This window comes from Asterias amurensis, chromosome 11, assembly GCF_032118995.1.
Source record: "Asterias amurensis chromosome 11, ASM3211899v1".
NCBI classification, from domain to species: domain Eukaryota; kingdom Metazoa; phylum Echinodermata; class Asteroidea; order Forcipulatida; family Asteriidae; genus Asterias; species Asterias amurensis.
Window position 1 is genome coordinate 19,176,419 of NC_092658.1, and position 13,901 is coordinate 19,190,319.

A 13,901-nucleotide genomic window follows, 5' to 3' on the forward strand; every position below is an offset into this window, starting at 1 on the left:
AGGGCAATTGCATATCATCTCTATTTGGTTAAGAGCAAAAAAAGATGACTCACAGAATTGACTGGTTGAATAATATGCGACCCAAATGATGTGCCTAAGCTCTACACCAACCGAGCTTGTCATAAAGTTGGCGGCCCCCATATTTTTAATATAAATATCTTTGTCTTCTTCTTCGGGATATAACGGGGGTCTACGGTGTTGAGAGGCAAGGACAGAAACCACTGGAGATAGGTTTAGGAATTTGACCATAAAATGACCGGGTACTGACTGATGAGCCAACCCGACCCCCACTAAAAAACACGTAACGAAAACAGGACGACACAAAATTGACCAGAAAATATGTAACTTGCCGTATGGCGCCACCACTTTTTCGCTCATTTTTACAAAAAGGGATATCTCATTTAGGTAAATTAGAGACTACATTATATCATAAAATTGTGACAAATTACCTCTTTTTCGGCGTCCATAATGAGTTTACACTTGGGCTTCTCCCATGGTGAAATTGCTCCATAGGCTGTTGGACGTTAGCGCCCCCAGTCCAAATCTCGACGGTCTGACCACCACATCCACCATTGAAATACAGCCCATATCTATGACTAATGCAACAGTTTTCCAGTCAAGAGTGGCAAAGAAGCGTCTCTGCATCCATATAAATCCAGGTAAAGAGACGAAACGTTGGTAGGCAATGCTCAGCCATAATAGTTCCATGATTTCTCCCTCCATGATTTTACTAACCCACGGTACACAAGACACAACGCCATTTTGACAAAAAAAAAAAAAAAACCCAGCAAGAACACGTTGTATTGTTATGCAACTGCTTACAATGCATTCCTTGCATGTACGACATTCCACACACGTGGTCGCACGGAACGGATTGCTCGTGATTTGTGTTTAGCGGGCTCGGGAATACCGATTATAAGTGCTACACACACACACCGGCGTTTTCACCCTGCGTCAAACACCTGTGATTCCTTTTTGTCTACCTTACATGTAAACAACACCTATATTTCGGATATTTTATTTTTCGCCCCCAATGCCGAATTAAATCTCTTACAAAAGTTGACACCTGAAGTTGTTCTACGTCTCAATTACAGTCAAAATAATGAATTCATTTTGGTTCCTGTCCTCACAGGTCGCCGCCATTGTTTGCTAAATTCCCTGGTGCAATCAACAGTTTGTTGAAAATTCCCATTACTCGTTACCAAGTAAGGGGCCTGAGGTTTTATGCTAATAATTATTTTGAGTAATTACCAATAGTGTCCACTGCCTTTAAAACTTGGGTTATCGTTTTACTTTGAAACACACAGGGCCCAATTCCATTAAGTTATTAAAAAAAATACTGCTTGTTGGTAGGCTATCATTCAAATGAGTGAGACACCAGCCACAACAATGCAAATGTAATGTAGTGTTGGCTGGTAACCTGTTTCTGCTAAGCAATACAATTATGTGCTTAGTAAGTTTTTGTGCTTATCAGGCTTTATGAAACTTGGCCCACCATTAAAGATTCAAAACAAACACAAATCACTCCGTCTCATTTTTTTGTTACATTGTAAATTACCAGAATCTTTCTTATACCAAGTTTGTATTTGAAAATGCCCTTTTATTTTTACACTGTTTGCCGTGTGATATCCATAATGTCTTTTGACTTTGTCTGTTCTCAAATTGTGGAATCAGGAGACTTGATGGTAATTTAGTTTACCTTTTTTTTAAAATCCATCAGGGTGCTACTTATTTTTCTTTTTTATCCCCATACATATGATTATGTTTTCACTATCATTCTAAAAGTTTTTTTTTTACATTTTCATTTTTACTTGTGAAATTAATAAATGAACAAAGTGAACGAATAAATAAATTCATGTATAATTTATAAAGATACTTTTATTATTCGCAAATCTGGGTCATTCAACAAAAATGTTCCAGCAAAAAAACACAAATAAATCAAAATAAATGAGGCCTTTAGATATTAAGAGAGAACTAGGAATGCATACCACTACCTGCTTTAAATCTAAATATCTAAACTTTTCCACGTTTTTAGGAACATTGGGACACATTTCACAGAGGTGCTTTGAGCAGACTTTTAACGATTGTCCACTAAGCAGAATTGAGCAGGATGCCAGTAACAAACTGTACATTCAACACAGCAGTTAAGCTGGTACCCATTATCTGGTTAACATAGTTTTGCTGTGCTTACTTTTTGTTCTACAGCAGCTTCATGAAATTGGGCCCTGGTTAAAATAAGCAAATCTAAAATCATCCTAAACGTTAGGATTTGAAAAAATTCTATAGCTGTTACCAAAATCGGTGGGGCAGACATTTACATAAAATAAAAAAAAAGGAGAAATAGTCTGGTTTCTTTTTGTACATTGAGTATATAAGCATTGATTTATGTTATTAGATACAGGGAACACGACCAAGATAATGGTAGCATGATACAGGTCTATATAGGTGTTTGTTTATGATGGATTCAGTTTGTATAGACCCCTTGAAATATGCGCAGCGTACTCGCATATGTGCCTATCCTGGGTGTCATTTTGGGCGTCAAAATCATATACAAATATGCACAACAGAGAGTTGACACCCAAAGTTACGCCCATTGTTTGGAGGCGCATTCTGTATTGTGTAAGAAATCAATAGCTCCCCCTTGCATAATTCGAAACGCTACAGGTACGCTGAGGTCACGCGCACATTTTTACACACAGAGAATATAGCCATTGTCCAATGATCTGCCTCCGTTTTGAGAGTGTGACGTCAAATGCAATGGGTCTTCATGTATACTGACAGTAAAGATAAGAATTTGAAATCTAATTGCGCAAAATTAAAAGCACATTAAAAATTAAAGTCTGACCATCACTTACCCTGTGAGAATCAACATTTGTTTGATACACGGTACTTAAACTTTTAAAAAAGTTTTTCAAAAATGAAAAACTTTTATTCCTGAACCTGTCTATTAAAGATGACGAGCTACGCAATGAATTTACACAAGCACCTTATGAAAAGAAATTACTTATGAGGGACAAGAACCACATTTTACCTATAAAAAAACTGAAAGTGTACTATAAAGTAACTTTAAAAAAAAACTACACGCAAAACAGATTTTAAACTCTCTATTTTAACATAGGTCAAAAAGTTAATATAAAACCATTAATCGGTCTATGAATTGGAGACCTTGGAACACTAGGTGGCAGCAGACTTTTTCCATTTCCATTGTTAGCGTAGCTCTGAGCAAAGCGCACATTACAGAAAGCAATGGTTTTATCAGGTAAGTTTGCAGCCACCTAGTACCCCAAAAGTTTCCCATTCATCAAGTCTTTGATGCCATCTGGTGAAAATTGAACAGATAAAAAAACATTTTTTTCATAACTAATCTGATAAAATACCTGTCACTAGTCATAATAGAACTCTATCTCTGGAAGTTGACCTTTGACCTACTACATTTAAATAATCTAAAAGAGTATACAATTCCTACTTATTGATCATTGGAAGTTACTGATTGGAATCATCTTGAGAAATAGTCATTCTTACTGCAAGATTTAATCTTTCATTGTTGAACTGAGTCACGATAACATTCAATTATTCTTGATGACCTTTTGTGCATAATGAGTCATGACCTTTGACACAACTTTGATCCAGCCATGACCTTTTAAAGGATATTCATTAACCTACAAACCTTTACTATTAAGAGTGGAAGATCCAAAACTACTTTTAGCTACCGTTCCAAAAAAAATGTCCAAATTTCTTTCACCATCTCCAAACCAACAACATTTTTTGTACATTACATATTTTTTGATGTGAAAAAATGATTTGTACATTGTTTTAACTGCCAAGGGTATTATTATTAATTAGTACATGTAAAACAAAAATTACAGCTAGTCTAACAAAAGTAGAAAGTGGAACCCTTCAAATTTATTGGCCTAGAGAGGGCGCTATTTAGTTGAGACGGCAGGGTTGGAGCTGCTGTTCATATCTGGTCCAGTTGTCATGGCCAGTTCTGAAAATAGAAACAAATACAAAACAATAGTCATAGTATTATTGTTTTATTGTGACACATGCATACACATACTGCCTTTAGCTACCGGGCAATCTTGATGGTCTAGTTGGTAAGACACTGCTCTAGAATTGCGAAGGTTGTGGGTTCGAATCCCACACAAGTAATATGCCTTTGATATTTTTTCCACAGAACTCGTGTAAGTACTGAGTATACAGTGCTAACACACATCATTGTATGGGTAAAAACCAAAATAAAAATTCTTTATCCCCGATGCAAATTAAAATCTATTATATCGTTGCGGTACCCGCTGACAAAACATAGGATTCAAACTGCCTTTAGCTACCTGGAAATCTCGGCTGTCTAGTTGGTAAGACACTGCTCTAGAATTACAAAGGTCCTGGGTTTGAATCCCACCCGAGTAATATGCCTGTGATTTTTTTCGATACCTTCTTGCAAAAGTCAAAGTTTTTTATCTACCTTGTGGCATGCTTGGCTAGTTGACACGTGTTGACCATATCCATCTCCACCCAGTTGGTCATGAGAACCTCAGCGTCCACGCACCATTGACACTGACCGGTCCAGCTGATTGCCATCTGGCCATTATTCCGAATGACAGTGAACCCAAAGGCGGGGAAGTTGACGCCTAGTGCAGCATAGCCAACCAGGATGGTGGGAACTACAAAACAAATCATCCATCAAACAGAATATAATAAAAATAATATAAATAATAAATACCTTGGACGGTTTTCTAGAGTCTTATTGGTCACAGCCCGATCACGTGGGGATGTATCAAGGGGTGATAAGGACCGGCTTTGGAAACTAGCAACTAAATTGTGCACAACTAGTTTGCACTTTGCGCTATATCGCATGCATTCATCTTAGTTTCATTGGCACTTTGCGTACACGCGCTGAAAATGTATCTACACACCCCTTGCATAATGCGAAAGGCTACCCCGACGCTGAACTCAGGCGCATGTTTTTACGCATATTTTTTCCCTTGCAACTTTGATAACCAATTGAGCCCAAATTGTTTACAGATTTGTTATGTTAAATGCATATGTTATACATAGGTCACAAATTGTGAAGTTTGATTGGACGCAAACCAATCATGTGCCGTGCAACAGATACGCATGGACCACCGCTGCCGTTACAGCAGGCAACATGAGTGAGGTTAACCAGTGTACATCAACTTGATCGTTCCCATCATTCGATTTCCAGCGCTTACATGTAGTACGAAACAACCGCGGGTTCGAGGGGACAGTGAAAACTTGTTTTAAACTATGTAATATTCATAATGTTTGAGGATGACAACAGAACTTTGAGAAGAGGAATAATCATGTTACCAAGGTATAACAAAACAATTGTTGTACGCTGTGACTGAGGTCCATAGGTTTTGTACACCCTCGAGGGAAAATGACACCCCTCGACTTCGCCTCGGGTGCCATTTTCCCCCTCGGATGTACAAAACGCCATGAACCCCTTCACAATGCGCAACAATTGTATAATGTTTGAATACACCAAATGAGAAGACTGGTCTTACCCATATATCCACGATCCCTTTCGTCCTTGGATCTGAATTCACCGAGCAGCATTCCAGATGAAGTCCTAGTCAGAGTGACGGTGTCACCGATGTCATTATACCAGGTACCTTGGAGGTCACAGATGGTCACTACACAGTAAGAAAAACCAGAATCATTATTACTTTAGTATTATGAGTGTCAACAAAGTCCCGTAGACTAATAATAAGAAATAGTTTTTTAACACACCTCTTGCATGTTCTGTATTCTGGATGGCTGAAACAAGGTCACGTGGGATGAACTTGAATAGTCTAGTGAACGCGCGCGTGTTTTGCGGGAATAGTACTCGAGCGGGCACTTGTCTTTGAAAATAGTGCCTGGTTTACAGCGCCCTTCATTGACTTGAACCGTGAACAGCAGCTACAAAACTTCCTTTCTTCTCCAGATTTCTGTTCTTATCACATTTAAAGCCATTATACACTTTCGGTAAACAGTATTGTCCAAGTCCCACACTTTGTGTATCACAACTTGTATATAAAATAACAAACCTGTGAAAATTTAGGCTCAATCGGTCATCGGAGTCAGGAAATAACGGGAAAACCCACTCTTGTTTCCGCACGTTTCGCCGTGTCATGACATGTGTTTAAAATAAATCCGTAATTCTCGCTATCGAGAATTGATATCGTTTTAAGTTTTTTTTTTTTTAAGTAAATTATTTCATGAAATAATATTTCAAGAGAAGGCTTTCACCATTACCTTCTGTAAACCCTGTGAACTTTTTTTCTTCTTTTCTGTACCGAAAGTGTATAATGGCTTTAAGACTGAGGTGTGTTGTATAGACACATATTGACTGGCATACATGTAACTCAGTAACTATTGTACGTCTATTCCACCTCGGGCCTGTGAGTGACCAGAAGAAGGACCTATTTCCCTCTTCTAGTCACCCAAAGTCCCTCGGGGGAATGGGGGAATAGACGTACACTAGTTACCTCATTGCCAGTCAATATGTGTATAATAGTGGCTTCTAAAATTAGTGTGCATATCAGTCACTCAGTGACGCTTTAATATATATATTGTATTTTCGTGCGAGGCATGTGGGACTACGCTTTTGAGTTATGAGACTCTCTCCTTTTACATAGCACCGTGTAATGTTTTACAATGTGCTGTGGTGCAATATGCTACCAATCAAACCAGGAGCACCGGGGCGAACCCCTTCTCTTTACGAATGTGCTGTGGCGCAATATGCTGCCAATCAAACCAGGAACACCGGGGCGAACCCCTTCTCTTTACGAATGTGCTGTGGCGCAATATGCTGCCAATCAAACCAGGAGCACCGGGGCGAACCCCTTCTCTTTACGAATGTGCTGTGGCGCAATATGCTGCCAATCAAACCAGGAGCACCGGGGCGAACCCCTTCTCTTTACGAATGTGCTGTGGCGCAATATGCTGCCAATCAAACCAGGAGCACCGGGGCGAACCCCTTCTCTTTACGAATGTGCTGTGGCGCAATATGCTGCCAATCAAACCAGGAACACCGGGGCGAACCCCTTCTCTTTACGATAAGTGCACTGGATTGGTGGTGAAAGAGCATTTCTCAGTAGCTGCACCAACTTGCTGGAACAAGCTCCCTCTAAACATCCAAGACTCATTTTCGATCAGCTCATTCAAGCCTCAGTTGAAAAACAAATCTTTTCAGACAATGTTAAAGCTCTTTGCAGCGCCAGTGGAAAGCGCTATACAAATGTTAATATTATTATTATTATAAATACCTGTCTCGCAGTTGAGTCCAGTGTAGCCATCGAAGCAGTTACATGTGTAGCCAACGACACCATCTATGCATGTACCGCCCATTCTGACATGGAAGGCTGGAACACTCATTGATTTCTACAAGATAAAAACAATAAAAAAAATGTAAACAATGACAAGTCTTTTTCTTTGGTTGCGCCATGCATCTAGAACTCTCTACCCCTTAAAGGGAAGGTACATGTTTGGTAATTACTCAAAACAAATATTAACTTAAAAAAACTGACTTGGTAATGAGCGTTGGAGAGCTGATGAAAGTATAAAACATTGTGGGAAACGACTCCCTCTGAAGTAACGTAGTTTTAGAGAAAGGGGTAGTTTCTAACTAAAATAATAAAAGACTTCTAGCCAGAAAGGTTTTGTTTCTATCTGAAAGAACACAAATTCGTCCAACAAGGGTGTTTATTCTTTCGTCATTTTCTCGCAACTTCGATGACCAATTGAGCCCAAATTTTCACAGGCTTGTTATTTTATGCTTCTACACCAAGTGAGAACAATGGTCTTTGATAATTACCAAACGTGTACGCCTTTAACCTTAGATCTTGTCTTTGACCACAAATTTCAAATCTCTTCTCAAAACTTATCTTGTGTCACAGGTTTTCAAGGACTAATTTTGAAGTGCCTGTTTTCTTTCGTATTGTTTTTGGTTCCACTGCGCTTTGAACACCCAGCAGGGTTATGTGTGAGCATTACAAGTCTCATTATGAGTTTTTGCTGAAAGTGGCCGGGAGCCTATAATAATACAATTAATGTTAAAGACCCTGGACACTATTGGTAATTGTCAAAGATCAGTCTTCTCACTTTGTGTATCTCAACATATGCATAAAATAACAAACCTGTGGAAATTTGAGCTCAATCGGTCCTCGAAGTTGCGAGATAATAATGAAAGACAAAACACCCTTGTCACAAGAAGTTGTGTGCTTTCAGATGCTTGATTTTGAGACCTGAAATTCTAAATCTGAGGTATCGAAACCAAGTTCGTGGAAAAATTACTTCTTTCTCGAAATCTACGCTACTTCAGAGAGAGCCGTTTCTCACAATGTTGTATACTATCAACAGCTCCCAATTACTCGTTACCAAGTAAGGTTTTATGCTAATGATTATATTGAGTAATTACCAAAAGTGTCCACTGCCTTTAATCAGTAGTTCTAATAGTTTGTGTGTTGAAGGACAAGGGTCTATGCCAGTACTTCTCAATGGCCCTTTACGAATCCACGGCTTCGGCTTTGGATTCGGCTGCGCAATTGTCAAAACAACTGCGAGCGCCAGGCCAGCCTGAGCTGAATTTCAGGAGCAGAAGCCGTGGTTTCGTAAAGGCCCACATCAGTACGTCCGTCAAAATCAGTACTCACCGTATAGGCAAGTGGTTCCGGTATATCCTGCCGAGCAGAAACAGATGAAGTCAGCGCCGCGGTTCTCACAGCGTCCACCGTTCTGGCAAGGTCCACTCATGCATGCGTCAAGAGCTACGAAGGAGAGTAACAAACAGTGTATCAATCAAAAGTATTTGAGTTTATTTCTGGTATCACACCAACAAAATTAAATAATAATAATAATGACAATTCTTGTATAGCGCATTTCACATTAATGCCCTGGTCATAGGGCCAATAACATACCTTTTTAATGTTTGTCAGCTCCCTTGGGAGTATACAACCTGGGCAACAGTTTATATCGCTCCAAAGGCTTTTCATTCACAATATCAACCTCTACCCTTGCAGGTACCCATTTATACCACTGGGTGAAGAGAAGTAATTATAGTAAAGTATCTTGCTCAAGAACACAAGTGTCACGACCGGGATTCGAACCCACACTCTGGTGACTTAGCACCGGAACTTGAATTCCATGATGATCTTAACCACTCGGCCATGACACTCTACTCTAAATGAGTAGGTTTTGAAACTTTGCATGGTGTAAATATGATATAGTATAGTATTGCTTTTACCAGGAAAGAATGCCTGTTTTAGTGTGTGCTTCACTGGGATTTTGAGTGTAATTCTTTTGTTTTCAGAACTGAGAAGTCTCCCGAATCCCATATTATCTACTCCGCAGCAGTAGAATAAATGCAAGACAGTTCTCTAAGAGCAAACTCTACCTGGCAAGTAGATACACACATGGTGTTACCGCAAACATACATTGATACCTCACCATGCAATGCCTCAAATCCTATAACTCTTTTTATGTTGTAAAATCATAAACCTTGGTCAATTTCTTTTTGACTCACTCATAATAAAACTGGTTACACGGCAGTCAACGGTTGTATGGCTTCTGACTGGCACCCCGAACAAAGATATTGACAAAATAGGGACTGCCAGTCTAGGGCTAGATAGCTCAGTTGGTAGAGCGCCGGCACGTTAATCCGGAGGTCGTTGGTTCGAATCCCACTCTAGTCAACTCTTTGTTCAACCCCAAAAATCATTCCAAAATTTACCCAGTCAGTTTCCCTCGTGGTTTATATTGATATCATAATAAAACACTTACAGATTTCGCAGTTGATTCCTTCGTAGTTTGTGGGGCACTGGCACTCATAGGCGTTAACCCTGTCTACACATTGACCTCCGTTCCTGCATGGCTGGCTCTCACATTCGTTGATATCTGAAGACAAAAAAAAATTAACAAACATTTCATTTCATCAGAACCATCCAGACAATAGACACTTTCACAAACAAATTAACAAACATTTCATTTCATCAGAGCCATCCAGACAATAGACACTTTCACAAACAAATTAACAAACATTTCATTTCATCAGAGCCATCCAGACAATAGACACTTTCACAACGACCCTGAACACTCATCTTTTTTCAACATTCCATAGACATTAGATTTAAAAAAAATTCTGGATCTTTAGCAACCGCTGGAGGACAAGCAAGAGGGAACTTTTTTTATTGAAGCAAGCGCCATGTGCACTTTTTGTGGATACTGGCGCTATAATAATAATTATCTTCAAGTACGCGCTAATCCTCCAATCAGATTCGCAGAATGGAGTGGTGATAAAAACCTATATTGCACGGCTAACATCTCTACCTGCGTCGTGTGTGTTCTATGCACGTGCCAAGTTTGCTTGAAGATAAATACGTTATCACATGCGCGCTCAGGGAAATACGAAAAATATAGCGCGTCTGCGTCCCATATCCAATGAGGCCGAAGGCCAAGCTGGATATGGGACGCAGATGCGCTATATACTATAATAATAATAATAATATAATAATAATAACGAAGTTTTATAAAGCACACGTATCCACAAAAGTGCTCAGGGCACTATTACAGGGAAAATTAAAACTTCTATATTATTGTTATTTTATTTATAGACATTAAGACAACACTTTGACCATTCTAAAGTTGCATTTTAATTACCGGTAACGGATTACAAGTCTTGTCATGAAATGAAGGCATGTTATTTATTCCTTGAAAAAAAAAAAAAAAGGATTATTTTATCAAGTACAAGGGGTAGTCTTTTCTGGATAACTAATCACAATTTTTCAGAAAGCCAAAGTGTTGAAATTTTAGTATTTTTCTTTTTACTTTACTGTTGCATGCTAAGGCAATGGAGTAATCATTTTCAAAATAAATATGAACTGGTGTTAAATTGAAATAGGTTTTGGTAGATTCTGAGAAAATATACAATCTGATCGTCTTCTTCAGAAAAATAAAATAAAAATATGAACAAAGAACTTACCAGTTTCACAGTTTGTTCCGGTAAAGCCTGCAGCGCATCTACATGTGTAGCCATTCACTCGGTCCAGGCACCGTCCCTCGTTGCGACACGGTTGACTCAAACATTCATCAATGTCTAAAGGGGGTGAAAGAAAAGAAACAAAGAAGTTTTAATTATGCTTTTTTTGTTGATATTTTCATACCATAAAGAAACATTACAGAAATGGTTTTTGCTAACAAAACAATTTCTGGCAATGTGAGCACGGTCTACATATAGACCATGTGAACTTTGTTTACAATAAGTGTGACCTTGTACATTCTTTGAGTATTCTGGCAGGCAAGATACTGCACTGGTCTTATGGGAAAGTTGACACTTTGTGTCATAATTTCCACATAAATCCAAGAGTTATGAACGTAAAAGCTGGACAATTTTGGGATGTGCCCCCTTTCATCATATCAAAAGTTGATAAGAATTAGACAGTGCAATCTCCATAAAATATAAGATTTTATGTTTTCTTCCTTTGAGCTGTGTACAAATCGTGCCTGCAGGTGCTCTGTGGCTCTTTTGTAAACGTGTGATGTCACAGGTCACATAGTCTATATATACATTAGCTGACAAACCAGTAGAAGTTTGAGATCGATCAAGTGGAAATCACAGAGCAAGCTTTTTCAGGAGTGTTTGGTCAATCCATTGAACTCGCTAAAGTTATTTTCACCTCACTGAGACGAACCTTTTTTTTAGGAGAGATTGTTTTACTCATTTCTCAAAGAACTACAGCACTTCAGCAGGTACTATTTCAGGGAGGCTTTCTTATCAGCACAATCTATAAGCCGTGTAAGTTTTATGTAAATCTGTGGACGTTTCTGTTTTGTGTCCAACAAAGAGCACCAAAATACGTTTTCAATCAATGAGAAAATTAAGTGGTGTTTGAAGCTTTGCATGGTGTTCACAATAGCTATCTTTGAAACATTATACACATAACATTATTTATATTTTTTAAGTCATGTTTTAAAACTTGTTTTACCTGCGAGTTTGAAACTATGCTTTTATGTTTGCATCTATAGCTGTACAACGTATGCCTTTGACTGTTTATTGACAATCTATATTCTCTTACCTATGCTTTCGTGTGTTGTAGTATAGATTTAACCCGTTTATTGTTAATTTCTACTTTCTTAACTTTGCAAAAACTTTGTTAATTTGAATTGTGTCAACTTTGAATTTTTTTTTTTTATTCAAATAAAATAAACCATTAATACACAAACATAAATCTGTATATCTACTCACTGATGTGGCAGTTGGTTCCGCCCCAGCCGGGGGCACATTGACACTGGTAGGCGTTGATCTGATCTTGGCAGTTGCCGCCGTTACGACATGGAGAACTTTCACACTCATTGATGTCTGGAAAGGAAATCAAAAATCAAGAAATATTTTCAGTTGACAATATTTTTCGGTATATGACACTGCTCTAGAATTGCAAGGGTCGTGGGTCGAATTCCACCAGAGTAATGTGTTTGTGATTTTTTACTGGTTTTCAGCTGTTATTTGCTTATCCTGAAAATCACGTGGAAATTTGGTTGGTAATCCTGTTTTTATTAAGGAAGAAGATTCATGCTAAGCAAATTTGTGTGCTTACAGGCTTAATGAAATTGGGCCCTAATTGGAGGATACGTGCGTACTGGAAGATAAATCCTGTTAGAACACACTTACTGATTTCACATACGGATCCAGTGAAGCCTCCAACACAGGAGCAGGTGTATTCGTTGGTGCCATCGATGCATGTTCCTGAGTTTATACATGGATTGCTCTGACACTCGTTGACATCTGTACGATAACAAAAGAAAATAATATAACAAAAGGAAACTCTTTTAAACATAAAGTCATAGAGATATAGACGATGTGACCTATGTTTACATCCAAACTGCCCTCTGTTGACAAAACACTAGTACACATCATGTTTTGCCGGGCAAAAAGACGCAAAGTTATGGTAAGATTGCGTGTACTTTCTAGCTGGCTGCCGAAACACAAAGGTATACGCGCGAACCATGTTACGGATTTCGAGTGACATCAGAGGTCACATCATCTGTTGAATATTTAAAACACAAATTTTGTGTAAGATTTTGAGGCATTGCATGGCGAGTAGTCCATGTGCAATTGGTTTGCGGTAATACCAAAATATTAATCTCACAAACACTTCACAATGTCTCAAACTTTGGCTAATTGACCCAGTCCGCACTGATAACATGTCTATAATAGTCTGTTCTGCATCATTTTGACCCCAAATCCAAAATTTTTACCATACCGGCATGGCAGAATTTTTTTTTATTTTGGAAAAAAAAAAAAAAAACTTCACAAAATTCTCAATATATCTCAAACTTTGGCTAATTTACCAAGTCCCCACAGATAAAATGTCTTAAGAAGTGCGTTCTGCACCATTTGAAACCATAAAACCACACAAAAAAAATTGAACCAAATTCTGAAAATTTGACTGAAAATTATTTGTGAATCAATTGACCACACAATAAAACCACACCAAAAATTGAGAAAAAAACATTCAGAAAAATTTGACTAAAAATTATTTGTGAATTTGAAAATGATCTTACCGATTTCACAGTTGAGCCCTTCAAACCCTTGGGGACAGATGCAGGCAAACAAGTTGATACCATCAATACACTGTCCTCTATTCAGACATGGCTGACTTGCACACTCATCAATATCTGTGGGAAAAAAAAATAGAAATAGGTCTATCAACTTTGGTTTCACCCTTATACTAATGGGTGCGTTCGTTTAGCTTCCCTGGGTCGACCCAGCGGTGCTCACTCGGGTAAGCCCCTGTCATGAGCTAAACGAACGATCACACTCGCCCTCTCGTGGTGACGGCATGCACCTCAAGTCACCCCAAAGTGACCCACTCCACAAGCAGGGCACTGGGGGCTGACCA

At 38.6% G+C, this 13,901-nt stretch overlaps 1 protein-coding gene across 1 annotated transcript in view; it reads right to left on the reverse strand.

The window, feature by feature from the left end:
- Nucleotides 1-1,882: 1,882 nt before the first annotated feature.
- Nucleotides 1,883-13,901, reverse strand: part of LOC139944031 (uncharacterized) — a 120,008-nt gene continuing 107,989 nt past the window's right edge. Inside the window, 11 exon segments of the mRNA XM_071940976.1 lie at nucleotides 1,883-3,988; nucleotides 4,466-4,664; nucleotides 5,529-5,657; nucleotides 7,275-7,353; nucleotides 7,355-7,389; nucleotides 8,661-8,774; nucleotides 9,787-9,900; nucleotides 10,985-11,098; nucleotides 12,248-12,361; nucleotides 12,671-12,784; nucleotides 13,564-13,677. Coding sequence (XP_071797077.1) covers nucleotides 3,928-3,988; nucleotides 4,466-4,664; nucleotides 5,529-5,657; nucleotides 7,275-7,353; nucleotides 7,355-7,389; nucleotides 8,661-8,774; nucleotides 9,787-9,900; nucleotides 10,985-11,098; nucleotides 12,248-12,361; nucleotides 12,671-12,784; nucleotides 13,564-13,677 — 1,187 coding nt within the window. The 3' untranslated portion in view covers nucleotides 1,883-3,927.